The sequence below is a fragment of the Macrobrachium nipponense genome, chromosome 21, assembly GCF_015104395.2.
Source record: "Macrobrachium nipponense isolate FS-2020 chromosome 21, ASM1510439v2, whole genome shotgun sequence".
In the NCBI taxonomy this organism is placed as follows: Eukaryota; Metazoa; Arthropoda; class Malacostraca; order Decapoda; family Palaemonidae; genus Macrobrachium; species Macrobrachium nipponense.
Genome location: NC_087212.1, coordinates 66339238 through 66358241, shown reverse-complemented (window position 1 = coordinate 66358241; position 19004 = coordinate 66339238). Strand labels below are relative to the sequence as shown.

The following is a 19004-nucleotide window of genomic DNA, read 5'->3' as shown; positions in this document are numbered from 1 at the left end:
TTGTATGGATAAGGCCGTCAGAGATGGTTCAGAGGAATTAGCTTCACATTTTTGTGCAGGGCTCCTGAAAAAGAGAGCTATCTACTGTAAATTTACTACCAAAGCAGTGTCTCCAACACAGAAGGCAGAATTGCTTTTCGCCCCTCTTTCTGACCATCTCTTCCCCCAGGCTATGATTAAAGATGTAGCTGGAAGTCTACAGGAAAATCTACTCCAGGGATCTATTAGCACAATCTTCTAGACGTCCTGCGGTTCCTTCGACTTCAACACGAACCCAGTTTTCTAAGAAAATAAAGCCCTTTCGAGGTGGAGCATCCTCTAGACCTTCTCCTAGAGGAAGAGGACTCTCTAGAGGCAGAGCTCAGTCTAAGTCCAGAGGTAAAAAATGAGGAGGAAGTCCTTCAGTCGCCAGTAGGTGCCAGGCTTCATTTATTTGCAGAAGCTTGGAAGAAGATAGAGGCAGACAGCTGGTCGCTCAACGTCATCGAGCGAGGATACAAAATACCTTTCCTGAAGCCTCCTCCATTGTGCACAACACCTATAGATCTATCACCCTCGTACCATGGAGAAAAGCAACAGATCTTGTACGATCTGATAGAACAAATGCTCGAGAAGAAGCAATAGAACAGTCGAGGACATTTCAGTCCCCGGGTTTCTACAACAGGTTATTCCTGGTGCCGAAACAGTCGGGAGGGCTGGCGGACCAGTTTTAGATGTGAGCAGTCTAAACCTTTTTATAGAGAGACAGACGTTCAAGATGGAGACACCTCAGTCAGTGCTTGCGGCCTTAAGACAAAACGACTGGATGGTATCACTGGACCTGCAAGACGCATATTTCCACGTCCCGATACATCCCCGATCGAAGAAATATCTGCGTTTTGTCATGAAGGGAAGAGTTTTCCAATTCAGAGCTCTTTGCTTCGGTCTGAGTACGGCACCAATGATTTTCACAATTCTAATGAAGAATGTGGCGAGGTGGCTTCATCTTGCAAACATAAGGATCTCTCTATATCTAGACGACTGGCTCATTCGAGCATCGTCGAAAGAAAGGTGTCTGAAGGACCTTCAATCAACCTTAACTCTAGCAAAGTCCCTGGGACTTCTAGTGAATTTCGAAAAGTCGCAGCTGATCCCCACACAGTCCATTGTGTATCTGGGGATTCAGATGGATTCAGTGGCTTTTCGAGCTTTTCCGTCCCAGGGACGGCACAGCAAGGATTAGAAAAAATATCAGTCTTCTTAAGGAAAGAATCATGCTCGGTGAGGGAATGGATGAGTCTGCTGGGCACCATTTCCTCGCTGGAGAAGTTTGTTTCCTTGGGGAGACTACATCTCAGACCTCTCCAGTTTTTCCTGAAGGAGAATTGGGAAGACAAAGAAAATTTGGAGACAATTTTGAGGATCCCAAAGGAGGTAAAGGATCACCTAAAGTGGTGGCTCGATCCTGTGAAGCTTTCGGAAGGAACTTCCCTCAAACTTCAGAGCCCCGACCTAGTGTTGTTCTCCGACGCGTCCACCACCGGGTGGGGAGCTACACTAGGGAGGGAGGAAGTGTCAGGCACCTGGAGAGGGGAACAGGTGTTCTGGCACATAAATCTCAAAGAACTGGCGGCCATATACTTGGCACTTCAGTTTTTCAAAGAAAAAGTCGCAAACAAGATAGTGCAGATAAATTCAGACAATACCACAGCTCTGTCATACATAAAAAAGCAAGGAGGGACTCACTCGCGATCATTGTTCAACCTAGCAAGAGAGATCTTGTTATGGGCGAGAACTCAGAAAGTAACGATTCTAACGAGGTTCGTTGCAGGCGTGGAGAACGTCCGGGCAGATCTCCTCAGTCGGCAGGGTCAACTGCTGCCGACCGAGTGGACTCTGCATCAGGATGTGTGTCGAGAGCTGTGGAAGTTATGGGGACGTCCTCTAGTGGACGTCTTTGCGACAGCGAGAACAAAGAGGCTTCCGTTGTATTGCTCCCCCGTGCTCGACCCGGGAGCAGTAGCAATAGATGCACTTCTTTGGGACTGGACAGGGATGGATCTTTACGCATTTCCCCCGTTCAAGATTCTGGGAGAAGTGATGAAAAAGTTTGCAATGTCAGAAGGGACGAGATTGACGTTAATCGCTCCTTACTGGCCAGCAAAGGAGTGGTTCACAGAGGTCATGACCTATGTAGTGGACTTCCCGAGGACATTGCCCATGAGGACAGATCTACTCAAACAGCCCCACTTCGAGAGATACCACGGAAACCTCCCCGCTCTGAGTCTGACTGCATTCAGACTATCAAAAAGTTGGTCAGAGCGAGGGGTTTTTCTAGACCAGTTGCAAAAGCAATCGCCAATGCGAGAAGAGCTTCCACGCTTGGAGTCTATCAATCGAAGTGGGCTTCGTTTAGGAGCTGGTGCAGAAGAACACGCATTTCCTCTACCACGACCTCTGTGAGCCAAATAGCGGACTTTTTGCTCTACTTGAGAAACGACCTAAAGCTTGCAGTCTCAACAATCAAAGGCTACAGAAGTATGTTATCTGTAGTCTTTAGACATAGAGGAATTGATTTGGCAAATAATAAGGATATCCACGATCTTTTAAGGTCTTTCGAGACTATAAAGATTCCTCAACCTAAGTTACCATCATGGAATTTGGATGTAGTACTTAAATTCCTAATGTCAAATCGGTTTGAACCCCTTCAGAACGCCTCTTTAAGGGATCTTACTAAGAAAACTATTTTCCTAATGACTCTGGCGACGGCGAAGAGAGTTAGTGAAATTCAAGCCTTTAGCAAGCATATTGGTTTTAGGGGACATAATGCTGTTTGCTCATTAAGTCCTACGTTTCTAGCGAAAAATGAAAATCCGTCTAACCCTTGGCCCAAAAGTTTTGAGATTAAGGGTATGGCGGAAATCATTGGACGCGAACCAGAGAGAGTCCTGTGCCCTGTCAGGGCTCTCAAGATTTATTTACAAAGAACGAAGGAATGTCGAGGTCCTTCTAGCAACTTATGGTGTTCGGTCAGAAGACCAGATTTGCCGATGTCGAAGAATGCTCTGGCATTCTTCTTGAGAGACACCATTAGACAGGCGCATTCATCTTGCGAAGACAGTGATGTTAAGCTGTTGAAAGTGAATGCCCATGAGAGCTATATCTACCTCGGTAGCTTTCCAAAAGAACATGGCACTCAATGACATTCTGAGTGCCACCTTTTGGCGCAGCAACTCGGTGTTCGCTTCACACTACCTGCGGGATGTGAAGACGACATACGAGAACTGCTATGCGCTTGGACCATACGTCGCAGCAGACACTTTGTTGGGGGCTGGAAGTAGCACTCATCCTACCCTGTAGGAAATGGGTAGGTGAGCTTTTATGGATTGTTTTATGGTTGTAAGGTCGTCCGCCTGAGCCGGACTTCCTTTCCTTTAGCCTAAGTGATGTGGGAATGAAAATTGTTAGGCTGGTCAGGTGGTGAATTTTTACTTCGTTGCCCTCATAGTATGGTCAAAATGGTCTAGTCACATTGTGGTCACGCTCCCGTTGACAGATCATCTAGAACTCACCAGCTATATAGGTCACTACCTTGCTGGAGACTCTAGTAAAGCAGTAGCAGACTTGGGTGACAGTAATCACGAAGTCAGCTATGCTAACAGGTAAGGAACCAAGATGTTATTCATCTGCATGTAATATGTTTCCAAAATCCTTTTCTGTCTCTCCCTACCTCCAAAGGTGGGATTCAGCTATATATATATCTGCTGGGTAAGTTTCATGAACAAAATGATATTGTTAAGATACAATAAAGTTTGTTCATACTTACCTGGCAGATATATATAATCAAAGTACCCACCCACCTCCCCGCAGGAGACAGTGGGAATAGAAAAATCTGAATAGAAAATGGGAATGGTTCCTGACACCCGCCTCCCAGCGGCGGGAATGGGTACTAACCACCTGGCCGACCACTGCGTGAGCCGGGAGTTTTGAAATTCTGTCGGACTTCGGAGAAGGACTTCGGAGAAATACAGCTATATATATATATCTGCCAGGTAAGTATGAACAAACTTTATTGTATCTTAACAATATCATTTTTGTTGATTTTCTGGCTGACATAGAACTGATGATAAAGTCATGATATTACCTTATCAAAAAGTTGTTCAACACATTTATGAGAAATTATGCTTTTCATTTTAGAGGCAAATTGACATATATAGGACTTAAATGTTCAGTTGTTTTGGGGAGTCCCCCATATATTTTATAAATTTCGATAATTGGTGTACGAAGAACTTCATGCTTTTCTCCCTTACAATTGACTATACTAGGTACTGTGCATGAAAGGTACTGGGGTGCAGTTGAGAGAGAGAAACAGACAGTCAGACAAACTATGCCCTGTAAAGGGTACCACCTACTGTGTGCCTTGCATGGTGCATTGAAGATAGAGGTAAAGATCATTTATAGTGTTCTGTCACCCCATCTCATTTCTTCCCATTCAGTTTTCCAACTTGTTTCTTTCAGAGATGTTACTCAGTGGTTTGTTAAAACTCTATACTTTATGATACTGTAATAGTATTAAGGATCCTCTACTCACAAGATAAAACAGGATTAATAATGCACTCTGGACCGTCCAACGTTTGCAGAAATCATCAACGAAAATATTTGTCGTTTTCAGCAGTTGATATGGAAAAGCCTGATACAAGTATGGAAGAGGAAGCCACAGTACTTGGGAACCATTTTCGAACATTAACACTGGCTGAACAGGCGAAGCTTCGTATGCAGGATTCACGTGGTCTTTTGTCTCAGTTCCATCAAGATAAATTAGAAAAAGAAGCTGCAAAAAATTGGGACAAGTTTTACAAGAGAAATGAAACCAGGTAAATTCATGGTTAGTGTTGAAACATTTCAGATTATATTTTGTCCCTCTTCCTATGGTACTCTACTTCCTAGTTTGCTGATATACTGTAAAGTTGATAGAATATTCTTTACCTTGATTTTTATTTAAGCAAAACACATGCTAGTGTATCTGTAGTAAGACTGTGCGTATCAAATGTACAAACTAATGTTTGCAAACACCTGTAACTTCACTAATAATAGCAATTAAACCATTTTGATTTTAAACAGCCATACATACAGTTAAAACAACTAAATAAACTTCCCTTATGAGTGAGAATTCTTTTGATCACTTACCAGTGTTATCATTCTGTAGGTCTGGTGGGAATACATTGGCATCAGTTGTTGCTGTGACCATATACTATGGGATTACAGTATGCTATTTGTTACATATTGATTGTCAGTGAGACTTATTATTTATAAGTTTTTTCAGTTTATTTGGCATTTACCAAATTATTGTTTTAGCATTTATCCAACAATAGTTGGTTTTGTTACTGTTCTTTTAATCTCTAACAAAATCTGGTAATATATTTAAGGAGTTGTAATTGCTGTATTTTGCAATTATCCTTACAGTTATTAAGTTATTTTTGTTAAATAAGTTCAGTTTATTGCTACTGGATTGTTATCTTGTCTTTTGTTGTTCTTGTGCATCTTCCATAAGAAGAACCATGCAACTCTCTCTCTCTCTCTCTCTCTCTCTCTCTCAATGGTTGGCTTTATGAATTTTGGTACACATCACTGCCAGCTAAACATTTGTCAACTCCTCACTAGGAGGTAATATCTCTTGGTTTAGGAAACAAGAAGCTGTTAGCAACTGGACACTTGAAATAAAATCACAATTATGTAAACACAATAAAAGAAGCACATTTACCAAATATGATAGCATGTGATAGCAATCAAGTAACAATATTAAATAATAAAATTGTAGAGTTGTTAGATGTCTCCTTAGCTTGTCATGGTGTGTCCCAAAATTCATAGGGGCAACTGATACTAAATAACTTAAAATTAATTGAAGGTGATGGATTTTTACTTTCCTCCCACTGTAAAGGCTTTAATACCTTTATAATTGAGGATTACTTTGAAATAAGATGCTGTGTCTGTCACAGTTCACAGTTATAACTACAAAACCTAGAGGAAAGGTTTGAGCATATGTTTTTTGTATGTTGGTCTCCATTTATGCAAGCTTATTATCATGCATTCTATAATAATAGTCCTGTTAATTATATAGATTCTTGGATTTTGTTCTAAGTCTGAAAAATTATTGGATTGAAATTTTTGGATACAAATCAAGATGCAATGGGTTAGCTGCAGCTGTTTGTGAGATGGACATACAGATGCATAAACTTTTCCTTATCCTATGTACATATTAAGTTCAAAATTTGAATTGTTCTGACACTGATACAAACCCACAGCATCATGTGATAGGAAGAGCTTAGACATGCGTGTCTTAAGTTCCTCCTATCATATGATGTTCAAAGCATTTAATTTTGCCAAATTAAATGTGAGAAGCTTTATCTGTTATGGCATTGTAGAAGTTGAACACAGATATGTTCCCTCACAGTGGCAAATTTTCCTATCTGTACCAATCCTAGTAGCTGCCGTGTAATTTTTTTTGCAGAGAAAGTTATGGGTACTTCCAGGTTGGCTAAGAGCTCTCCCCAGTATGTTAAACCTAATATAATTTTCTTCAGTGAAAAGTTATATAAACTTTGTATGTATTTCACAATTATTTATAAAACAAGAGCTTTTATTCATGGAACTTCAAAATTATAATTGTAATAATGTAAAGTGGGTAAATTTCTTATGTACATTTTTGGTAGGCAAGATTGCTGACATTTAAACAATTATTTAAGCAAAATGTTTTACATTTGAGTAAATTCTGCTGAACTGTGTAATTCTGTTTTTAGGTTCTTCAAAGATCGTCATTGGACAACAAGAGAATTTCAAGAAATTGCTGGTGATGGCTTAGGCAAAAGAACCCTTTTAGAGGTACAGTAATTGTATCACTGTGTCCAAGATAATTGTGTGCAAACAAAGTTTGAGTCATTACTGCACAAATGCTGTTTTGTGTGTCTTGTCAGACCGAGGCTAAGATTACAAATTACTGACTTTCATCAACTACATTGATGTTTTTAATGGCAGACTTTCGATTTATTGGTTTAAATGGGCAATGGATTGTGTGTTTACTTTTCTGTAGTGTGCCGTTGTTGCACTATTCCCATCTGTGGTCTTTTCTGATATTTTCACAGCCTCCCTTCTGGTCTTCATCTTCTTACTCTACCATCATATCTATTACTTTTCAGACTAACTTCCATTCATCTAACTATCTCATTCTTTGAAATCTCAGTTTATTTTCCAGCCTCCAAACAACACAGTTATCAACATCTTCATTTGTGCAGTAGTACTTATGATCTTCCTACTGCACTCCAGCCAAGAATCTTAGATTTCTGTAGTCACAAACCTTCAAAATCACCTTGATTTTCATGGTCAGTGCTTGTCTTTCTTGCCCAAAACAGTACAGTGCAGGCCATATAGTGTATTATCATAATTTTTTTTTTTTTTAACTACATAGTGGGGTACTTTATGCTGTATTTTGGTTTATAAGGCAATGTTCAAGTAAGATGAGACCCCATTTCCAACCAGAATTTCTTTGCTTTATCATATATTGCTAGTATGTATAAGGTGATCCCCAAGCAACCGAACTATTTATGTTGAATATTAGGTCATTGAGCACCAAACAGCTGATACAGTGACATAAATTTATGTAAATACCTTGAATTTGTTACCAGTAAGAAGGTGCTGTAATACCTTCATGTATCACTTTAAATTATTGAATAGTTGGTATGTTGTCTGTGAGCATAAAGTAAGGTAAAAACTGTATGTAGACCATTACGTACTTGGTATGAAAGTACAGGTAGTCCCTGGGTTATGGCTGTCTCGACCTATAGCGTTCTAAACTCTCGGTACTTTTTCAGATATATTCATCAAGAAATCAGTTCCAGGTATGGCTGATGTTTCAAATTTACCTAGGATGACAGCGCTATAAGTGCCATAACTAGGATTCAGATTGTATGAATAGGTAATGGCCTTGTTAAGTTTTCCATATGGTTTTAATAGTTTAAAAACAGTGCTGGCTTTCAGGAAGTCCAAGGTTGCTTGTCATCTCTATGTTATAGTGAATAATGAATCCTCCTTAAAGATTTGGTCTTGGGATGATTTTTATATCAGAGTTCCTCATCTCAGGGGTGTCAGTTGCAGCACAGGAGGTCCATCTTTTGGATGGTAGTGCTTGAAACTTCACATAAAAGAGAAATAGAAAGAGTTCTTATCTTGTGCATATGACAAAGAACAAAAGTTTGCTGCCATCGTTTGAAATTTCTCTTTCATCAGAGCAGTTCTTGTGAGCCAGAATGAGAAGAGAAAAATAGTTCCTTATTTTATGAATTGTCTGTTTTGGTGAGAGGGGAAAAAGAAAAATTCTGGAACCTCTTAATCCTGGAAGAACTATTTTGAGAAGTGATATTAGAAAACTGTGGTATAAAACTCTACCATGATCAGGAGTTCCTTACAAGGGAAAAAAATGGGCTTAAAAAGCTTCCAGGAGTAAAGGTGACAGTTCATTGCAGAGAGAAATTCAATTAATGATGGAATTAAATATAGACCACACAAAAATCCCCCTCTATATGAAATGATGATCAAGTTTGAATCTAGCCGTTAGGATTACAGTACGTATTTGTATGTCTTGAGTGTATCTTTGGCTACTTAAAAACAAAGAATCTATTTGAAATTATAGGATAGGCTGCTTTAACAAGAAACAGTATCCCAGTTTTCTTGATAGTATGAATCTCACCACAAGAAGAATCCTTCAAGAAACTGCTTGCCTATGTAACTCTGGTAGGAGTAAATGGGGGTTTGCTGTTTGAGGGTCCTAATTTAGTCCTTGATTTCTCAACAAATTCTACACTGATTTTTCAGGAGACAAGTTCGGTCAAGATGTGTTACTAGAGCTTTCAGATCCATAAAGGATAAAAGGAGGAAGTCATTCATTGTTGTGTCCATTTTCCAAATCATAAAGTTTGCCAGTAGATAAACAATCATCCTAAAATTTAAGCTTTATACCCTACCAAGGAAAAGTCCATCCTGTTAGCAGGTAGCTAATAGTGTCCAAAACCCATTCCTGCCAATTGGACTTTGCCAATCATTCCCACAGTAATTTTTCAGTAGTGTCCACTTCTGCTGGAGACCACTGAAAATGTCTTGAAAAATGCTAAATTTTCTCAGATGATTTCCTTGTTTGAAAAAGCAAGATATTAAAGTTGTGAACAGGAACCATGTAAGTCTCTGAATCTCTAATCCTAGAGGTTGAAGTTAGTAGGTGCAGCCGTAGGGCAGTCTAAGCGCTTAAAGGGAGCCATCTTGGAGGAAAGAAGAAGGGAAAGAAAAAATTTAACAAAATGATGTATGAAGATTTTTATTCCAACAAACAGGAAAATTCAAAAGTACATATATCTTGTGTGAATGGAAATATTTGGAAGAATGAGTGTGATAGTTCCTTGATACTGATGGGTCAAAGGTGCATTTGTATATGCAGTCATTTAGTATGTTGCTTTGTTTTGTGGAAGGGCAGAAGTTGTATGTATCAAAAATTTGACACTGAAAATTAAATCAAAGTATGGTTGATGAGTTTGTCATGAAACAATTTTCATACTTTAGTATTTTTTACTTCCTTTTGTGACATTATTAAGGTTTTCATTATAGCCTGTATGATTGTCTTTTTCCAGTACTGATTATTAGAGTAGTATATCAATTTTCAGGTTGGCTGTGGTGTTGGAAATTTTCTTTATCCTTTGATAGAGGACCAGCTGAATTTGTTTGTGTATGCGTGTGACTTCTCTGCACGTGCTGTTGAGTTTGTTAAAGAACATCCTTTGTATTGTGAAGATAAAGTGAAAGCTTTTGTTTCTGATATTACAAAGGTAAGTTTCTGTTCAATGTTTAATAGTGCATGCTGTGGTTTAGCACAGATAACAATCAGTATTGACTTAGTTCTGTCAGTTCTGTTGACAAATTGTTATACAGATGCAGGAAAGTTTTAATAAATGTGCTTTGGTGGGTGATGAATATGTATATTGTAGTTTTTTTCTTTTTGCATCATGCAGGATTTCAAGTTTCATTTATAAGATCACTAGGAGCTACTTGACAATAATATAGAAGCAACTTTTTTTACATTAATGTTATTGTTGTTAAAATAAAGGTTCAAGCACAGATGCCAATAATTCCTGGATTACACACATTTTATTGATTTTAGCGGATTTGCAGCTGGTGCTAGAAGATTATCCTAATGTTAAGACTTCAGGTTTGTTAGTTATGAAAAATACAAATTGATTAAAAAATTTGTCATTTTCTTAAATACAACTTAACAGCAATTGAAATGATAGGTGCTGAGAAAGCAGTCAAGTATAGTATGTATATATGCATTTATCAGCAAAATAAAGTTTATTTCCTCATAAAGTAGAATAAACCTCCACAAAAATATCCTTGATTATACATATGTAGGTTCGTAATAACAAGGAACTAAATGGATGCAAAAAAAAATTGACGTTATGAAAGTTACATTAGTAGAACAGAATTTCAGATAGTCGTGTACTAAAACTTGAAAATTAGGGTGATGACTACAGAATTTTTCTTTTAGCAGTCATTTCTGTACAGTACTTAGTATTAATAATTTCTTCACAATTTTGTATTGTATTTTTGTTATTGTCAATATAATCTTGACATTTTTGTCTGGTCCCTTTAGCCTCTTTTCACCTACCAATCTAACTTAACTTTACATAGCTCCAACTTTCACTTTTCAGTTAAGAACAAATCCTACAGGTTAGCTATATAAGATGCTAAAAATATTATTCATTGGCTAAACATTAAAGTTACTCTGTAATCATAATAGCCCCATGAGAGTTAGGAATCATAAATTGGGTGGTTGGTTTTGCATAATGATAATGATTACTCTATTTTTTGTTGGCAGGATGATCTACTTTCTCAGGTTGGAGAAGCTGTGGATATTGTAAGCATGATATTTGTCCTCTCAGCCATACATCCTAGCAAGTTTAATGATACTATTCAAAATATTTATAGATGTTTGGTGCCTGGTGGTATAGTGTTGGTACGGGATTATGGTATATATGACATGGCTATGTTAAGGTTTGGACCTGGGAGCAAATTGGCTGATAGATTATATGTTCGTCAAGATGGTACTAGGTAAGAAATATTGTATATGTTTTAGTGATTTCTGTGTTAGTGATACATTTTTGTAATCTATGTACTTATGAAAGTAGTTGTTTTTTGCAGTTGTTTTTCAAGGAGATGCATCTGATTTGTAACCCCCAAAAAGGAGATATTTATATTAAGTGTAAAATGTAGCCTTACAAGAGCCTGTCACTTTGGTGTAAAAGGACAATTGATAATGATTGTACTCCTTTGCATTATACATGCTTTAGACTGTCCACCATTTTTCCTTCATTGTTTCTGTCTCTGAGGTATGGATGTTTTGTAAGAACCTTCCAGCTGTTTTTTTAGGCCTGATATCTATTGTCTTTGTACTTCCCTGTCAAGACGCTTGCCTTTTCACATAGATGTTTTTCCTTCTCAGTAGCAAAAGTGGCACAAGATGCAAGTAAGACAGTCAGGTTGAAGCATTATCTAAAGAGGGAAAATGCTCTTTAACCACTATTTGTGGAGAGTGTTTTGCTGTAGGTTGAGAGACTGAAACTAGCACAAAGTCACCATTTATTGTGGCACTCTTGGAGCATCTGTTTATAACAATCTCTACTAAGATTTGAGCTCCACTTGGTATGCAACCACTCTCAACTGGTAAGATAGCTGTGCTTTAAGAGAAAGAACCTGAAGGGGGTTTCTACCAGTAATTTATTGATATTACAATGTTCATCTGGCAAACCATTACACCTCCTCTTTTATATCTTTGCTGTGAAAATATTAAAGATGTAAAAACAAGAGTTACAAGTACAAAAATACTGTACCCAAGGATATAAGTTCACAAAATATCTGCTAGCATAAAGCATAATAAGTGAAGAGTATGTGCAATACTTGAGTATAAAGGATAAATCAGTTCTTGCATAAAGCAGATGAGTTATATATTGAAAAGGAAAAATACAGACAGAAAGACCAGGAACAGGTTAGCCATTGCAGAAAGAGCTATACTATCACACATGCTACTGAACAGTGATATTCAAACACCAAAGCAAAAAGTGGGAGGAACGAGAAAACACTGAAGACATACTCCTCAGAATGCTTAATCAGATAGCTATTCCTAATACTTTATTTGTATATGTATAACCTAAATGAAATAAACTTCCATGCCTTAACCATTTAGTGCTTACTGACACCAAATAATCTGAGATACCACAAGCACCCAACAAGTTTTGCAAAAAGATAAAACCTATTGAAATCCTCAAAATAAATAAGAAGTGTGTTCCATCCTCTATCATCCACAATGGCAGGGAAAATCTTGTTACAGGCAAAGATAATCTTCTACTGTCCTAAGTGAGTTTCACTAAAATTCTTATATGTAATCGCTTTAGTACAAGGAGATGAATGAATGAAGTAGGTTGATTGAGTATATTTTTTCAAATTATGTAATTAGTTAGTCTTGGAAAATAAATCAGAAGAGTCGTCTAGAGGTTTCAGTGAGTAGTGAACAGAGATGCTTACAAAGAGATGAACATATAGTTGCTGGAGACCTTTTGGATCTGTAGGCAAATGCATAGGGTTACTGGCTAACGACTACCTTCACTTTAACAAGGAGCGCAGTGTTTGGAATGGTGCTCTCCTTCCCATTCTTCCTTCCTTTCACATAACCAAGCTTGCTCTCACTCATTGCTGAGGAGTAAAATTTGGAGTACATAATCAGATTTATCCCCCAAACCACAGGAATAATCTAGAACTAATCATTGGAAAGCAGAAATGTTTACTCCCATCCCTTTTAAGACTCTTCTGAAGATGAATTATTTTTTAAGCAAAATGGAGAGCCCATTAATATTGCCATTTACGCAAGAGGCCTTTCTGAGGACACTTCTAGTAAAAGGCAGAGATCATTATCTGTTTCTAAGAAAAGTATATCTTTATAACTCTAGTTCTGTTAATCTGACTCTAAAAACATGTTCTTGGTGGAGAGGACCAAAAAATATCTCCTTTTCATCTGACATTAAGCTGTCGCCCTTTCTATAATGCTGTGCCTTTTACCTCTTCTGTTTGCATCTGATAATTAGAATTCATGATGGAGGGAACTTTTGGTTTTATGAGAACCTCAAGAACTTCCCTCTGACAATGATAAGAGATGTATATATTGGGTTTTCTGTTATTCTTGATTGGGTTTAAAACCTCTTTTTTCCTCATTTTTTCACATTGAGCATGCCTCTCTTAAGTGCTGTTGACATTTTGGCATTTCAGTTTCAACCTGCCTTATATAAGATTCCTGGGACAAAATAGATTATGTAATTATTTTTGACTGGTTTGCTTCATTGCTGGGATTTTCATCTCCTCAGAACAATTTAAAAATTCCAATGCCTTCCACATCACCCACTCCAATACTGAAATAAATTTTGAAGTTATATTTTGGTTAATAAAAAACATGGTTATTCAAAACTTTGTTTATGGTAGTATTTATAAAGATTTGTTTCTTCTTAAACCTATTACAGTTTGTTGAAATGATTTTTATTTGAGGCCTTGAAATGCATGAGTCGCTAGAGCCTTGTGTGGTATAGACAAGGAAAGTGGTGGTAGCTATGGCCGTGCAACTATGGAACTAGCACAGGTTCTCAGCAGTTGACTTTCTTACTCTTCATTTGTTTGCCAAGCTGTTTAGATCACAGCAGTGATTCTTCATAATTTAATTTTCAGTTAATACAAGTGACTTACCCAGTAATTACATAGCTACATATTAGTGTTCCCCGTACAGCATTGTAAATTAGATTTTGCGGATAGCGCTTTGTTTTCTTAGGGTAGGTGCACAGTACCACCCCCTAACGTTATTTCATAGCCTTTCAGAAGTCTTTCAGGTTGAGTCTGGGTTTTTTTTTTTTATTATCTTGATTCAGATTCATCAACAAGCTGGCTACTTGCAAGTCATCTGTAACAGTTTTGTCTTAAAAGTAATTCTCGAATGTTACGCCATTCCTTTAGGCCAAAACTTATGCATTTACACCAATAGGCCAAAAACTTTTGCTTGACTTCCAGGAGCACCCGACATCTCACAATTTCCTAACTCGCCTGGCGCCCAGCTCCTCTGGGGCCAGCTTATGCTCTGGGTGTATGCCAGGTCCTGAACTCCTAGCTTGCCTGGCGCCCAGCTCCTCTGGCTCCAGCTCATGCTCTGGGTGTCTGCCAGCTCCCGAACTCCTAGCTTGCCTGGCACCCAGCTCCTCTGTCACCAGCTCATTCTCTGGGTGTCTGCCAGCTCCCGAACTCCTAGCTTGCCTGGCGCCCATATCCTCTGGCACCAGCCACAACCTAGTGGGGTTTTTTTTATTACCTTGATTCAGATCCATCAACAAGCCGGCTACTTGCAAGTTATCTGCAACAGTTTTGTCTTAAAAGTAATTCTCGAATGTTACACCATTCCTTTAGGTCAAAACTTTTGCATTTATGATCAGCTTATTGGGTTTAGGCTACACAGAAGTTACCGGTAAATAATTGCCTTAAAAGTAGTTCTTGAATGTTACGCCAATAGGCCAAAACTTTTGTTTGACTTCCAGGAGCACCCGACAATTCATGATTTCCTAACTCGCCTGGTGCCCAGCTCCTCTGGGGCCAGCTTACGCTCGGGTTGTCCGCCAGCTCCTGAACTAGCTTACCTGGTGCCCAGCTCCTCTGGCTCCAGCTCATGCTCTGGGTGTCTTCCAGCTCCCGAACTCCTAGCTTGCCTGGCGCCCAGCTCCTCTGTCGCCAGCTCATGCTCTGGGTGTCTGCCAGCTCCCAAACTCCTACCTTGCCTGGCGCCCATCTCCTCTGGTGCCAGCCACAGCCTAGTGCCAACTTGTGCTCTGAGTGTCCGCCAGCTCCCAAGCTTCTAGCTCCTCTGGTGCCAGGATGGAGTTCATGTTCCGAGTGTCGGCCAGCTTCCAAACTCCTAGCTTGCCTGGAACCTAGCTCCTTTGGTGCCAGCCACAGCCTGGCACCAACTCATGCTCTCAGTTTATGCCAGCTCCTGAGCCCCTAACTCACTTTTTTTCTACTTTGAAGCGAAACTAAGGACATTAGAACAGCATTTACCTCCTTAGTTTTCAGATGCTATTTGTTCTTTACATTCTTTCTACTATCAGCCTACTGGAAGTGTAAGTAATCTTTGCTTCTCACTATTTTTGTGAAAGTTTAAACAGTTTCAAAATTTTCCAATACCTCAAGACCATTTTTAGTGGATATTCTCCTACTGTCTCTTCACCTTTTCAGTAAGGTGCTGAGTTTGGAGAGCCAGGGGGTACATGTCTAGAGCACCCACCACTCAAAGTGGATGGGTTGTGGTTGTATTTCAGTGTAGGTTTAGTGTTGTCTAGTTGTTTTCATTTTGCTGCTGTAGGGCAAGGGCGGGCACCTGTCATGTTTAGCTAGCCATTGGAGCACTTCCCTTGGTGCAAAGTTCCCCCTAAGTAGGGGGTGACCCTTGACTATACCACCACGCCACTACAAGTTAAGATGAGCACCAACCAGAGGCACCATCCACCTGTAGTAGCTCTTTTAACTGATAGGAAACAACAAGTATTGTTTTCAATGCTAGCATCTTTTCAATTTCAAATTCATTACATGACTTCATGTTTTAAAGTAGAATATGTCCATGATCCCACCTCCTATCAATTTGGAATCAATCATGTAATTACTGGGTAAGAAACTTTTTATATAAAAATTACATTTTTATAAAAAAAAAATAAAGCTTTTTATATAGTACTTACCCAGTAATTACATGATTGGAGCCCTCCCTCCTCCCCTTTGATGGACATTAGGCATAAAACAGAATGAGGTGGTTAGCTAAGTCGTTCCTAATAGTATTGCCATTAGGAGCTGGTACTATGCACCTACACTGAACAAGCAAAGTGCTACTGGGTAAGCATATATAAAACCATTTTATTATATAAAAGTCATATTTTTAAGGAAAAAATATTATTCATCCATACATGTAATTCCTTTTTTATTTTGTTGTATGTGTTAATATTAAGAGGAAAATTTAGTGAAAATAGTTCATTATATAACAAAGTACTTTGCTAGATTCAGGGTTTGCTACATTTTTTCTGAACAGTAGTTGGGGGAAATTTTGAATTACATTTTTCCTTCCTTTGGATAGGTTAAGATGCTTTCTACCTTAGCCAGTAGCTTTAAATTCCAGTGTCTTAAGTAAATTTTTTAGCAGGTCATTAAGCCTTGGCTAGTTAGATAGGTAACATCCTCTTAGGTAGTTGACTTTTTTTTTTATTAACTTATTTGTTCCCAATTATGTACTGTTGTATAGTGATTCAGTTGAGTGCTTTGTAATCATTAGAAAAATATGATATTGAATATCCATTGACTTCACACATTGTAGAATGGTCAAGCAGTTTGTTTTTCTGTGGTTCCCAGCTCACATGAGTAGGAGGAGCACTAAAAAGGCAGACAAGAATTTTGAAGTGTATTTCTGTGGTCTGTTAAATTGCATCACAATTGTTTTAATCAGATGTAAATTACCTGGACTTGTTATTAGTTGTAACATTAAGGTGACTTGCCACCTATAGGTGATTGAGACATCTTAATGGTTACTTTTAACTCACTCACTTGTTCAGTAACTTGAATGGCCGTGTCATAATACTGATATTCAATTGGGATTCCTTATGTATTTCATTTGTATGAATCAAGGTGTATGTGTGAAATGAGGGTCAATTATTCAAACACTATAATTTGATAAGATCTTTAAATCTGATAATTTATTAAAATTTTTGGTGTGTGGAAACCTTTATATATTATTTGCCTTCTTTAAACTAAGATACTTTTCAGGTCTTATTATTTTACTGAGGGAGAACTCAGAGAGCTCTTTGAAAGTGCAGGATTTGAAGTGGCAAGTAATTCCTATGTGACGCGTCAGACTGTCAACAAAAAGGAAGGAATCGATGCACAAAGAATATTTATCCAAGCCAAGTTTGTCAAACCCAGTTGATGTAAGATGAATCCATAGAAATTCATTTTTCCTTAGGGACAAATATACTGAAAACAAATGTAAGCTCAAAATATTTAGGTTTTTACTTTTATTCCCAATCTTTGGTGTTGTCAAGCATTAAACAATATTATTTGTTTCTTTTTCATGTGATGGTGTTGCTAGGCAAAACTGTCAGTAACTTAAACTTTGCCACCAGGATTGTACTTGTGAACAATCCTTGGCCCTAGTAAAAATGGCTTTGGCACAGAAGAATTTTTGACAGAACATATGTAGAGTCTCTTGAAATTATCCTACTGCAAGTCACATCTGATTTTTTGTCCTGATCATAGATAGTAAATATCATTGTAAAAATGATAACTGTATTATTCATTAGTATTTTATAGAATATTATTATTGTGATAAGTTTTAAAGTGGTCATGGTTAATTGAATCTAGTTAATGCTAATAATGGGTGAATTCTTAGTCAATATAGATTTAATGTATAAACATACTTTTGAGGCAGGACGACTTACAGGCTTTTAGGCATTCCTTGCATCTGATGAAAATTGTACAAACCTTCACACATTAAAAGGTCAATATTCTTCCATTTTTGTAGTAGTTATGCATCCTACTGTTTTATTTTAATTCTCTAAAGAAAGATACAGTAACACCCCAATTTATCAGAATTCTGTGTTTATCAGCCACATTATTATGAGAGTTTTGGCTTGGTAACGTTTTTAGATGTGATGCATTTTCAAATGATTTCTCAAGAGAAAATTTTAAGAGTAAAATAGTTTAATTTAGGCTATGAGTTATGTGGAATAACTGTTAACGTTGGGATTCCTTGGAAATATTCAAGTGTATTTCATGTTTTAGGGTTCTTGTTACTCAAGTGGATTTTGTTACTTATCAGATAACCAGATCTCCAAAATATAAGTTAGGTGTTACTGTACCATGTTTTAAGAAACTTGTAATTGTGTATTGTGAAAAAACTAAACAGATTGTGAGGGCTAACATGGTTTCAGACCAAGATAGACTCAAAGATGCAGCTAATGGCATCGGGGAAATAGTTGGAATAACACTTCAGGACGTTTCTAATTTTATGGTGCTGTATAAAAAACAAAGGGTATAATATGTAGGTAATTTAACAAGTAGAGAATACACTAGTATGTAACAAGGGCCACATTGTTGATTGGTCATAAATATTTTTCAAAGAAATGTTTTGTAAATGCAAGGCTTTGCTTTTTACACCCATGCCTTTGAGATGTCAAGGGCTTTAAATGAATCTGAAATCCTGCACAGAAAATGACACCGTTGAGAAAGGAAAGAATGCTGCTAGCAGATCTTGCCTTCTGGAAATCATGTTGATGACTTGATTTAAGGTGTATAAAAAGGGAGTTTAATAGCAATTTATATACTTTACCATTAGAGAATAGCAATGTTGTTGGAAGTATTAGATTGATCACCCTTCTAAGAGATTGGTTGTATCAAAACATTTTTACAAGAGGAAGTGTTAGGCTAAAGAGATGGCAAAGCACTTGAGCTAGTTTGCTTTCAAACTCTTTCGGGATTCAAGGGCCAATGACAGAGAATATTGAGGAAGACAGGATTAGGCAGAAGTAGAAAAGGATAAGGAGCATTGTATTCACTGGAAAGATTCTGATCTTTTTCACTCTAACAGGAGCTTTGAGTGGATTGTGGAATGATAGGTATTTCCAGGCGATACAATCTTGACTGGGGATAGTGAAGAGAAACTACAAAGATAAGAAAGAGTTGAAAGTACATATGGTCAGTTTTAAGGTTATGGGGTTAATGGGAAACAAAAGGGTGGAATAACAAACATCTACGTATAAGGATATGAGAAGGATCGAAATGGTTGATCAGTGCGGGTTTTGCGAGTAAATGTGGAGGGTGATAGAATGAAAGAAGGTGCGAGTCACGGGGTGGGTGAGGCAAGGAATTTAAAT

The 19004-nt window shown here is 37.9% G+C and overlaps 1 protein-coding gene across 12 annotated transcripts in view; it reads left to right on the top strand.

Annotated features, from left to right (window-relative positions):
- LOC135198101 (tRNA N(3)-methylcytidine methyltransferase METTL6-like) overlaps window positions 1-18016 on the top strand; it is a 63117-nt gene extending 45101 nt beyond the window's left edge. For 3 of the 12 annotated variants that reach the window (XM_064225559.1, XM_064225560.1, XM_064225558.1), the window contains exons 2-7: window positions 4305-4423; window positions 4655-4853; window positions 6777-6858; window positions 9684-9845; window positions 10892-11124; window positions 16900-18016. In XM_064225559.1, the coding sequence (XP_064081629.1) occupies window positions 4660-4853; window positions 6777-6858; window positions 9684-9845; window positions 10892-11124; window positions 16900-17059 (831 nt within the window). In that variant the 5' untranslated portion in view covers window positions 4305-4423; window positions 4655-4659 and the 3' untranslated portion in view covers window positions 17060-18016. Of the gene's footprint in view, window positions 1-4304; window positions 4424-4651; window positions 4854-6776; window positions 6859-9683; window positions 9846-10891; window positions 11125-16899 lie in introns of all 12 variants that reach the window. The other 9 variants (XM_064225555.1, XM_064225554.1, XM_064225553.1 and 6 more) reach the window with 3 other exon arrangements.
- Window positions 18017-19004: the final 988 nt, after the last annotated feature.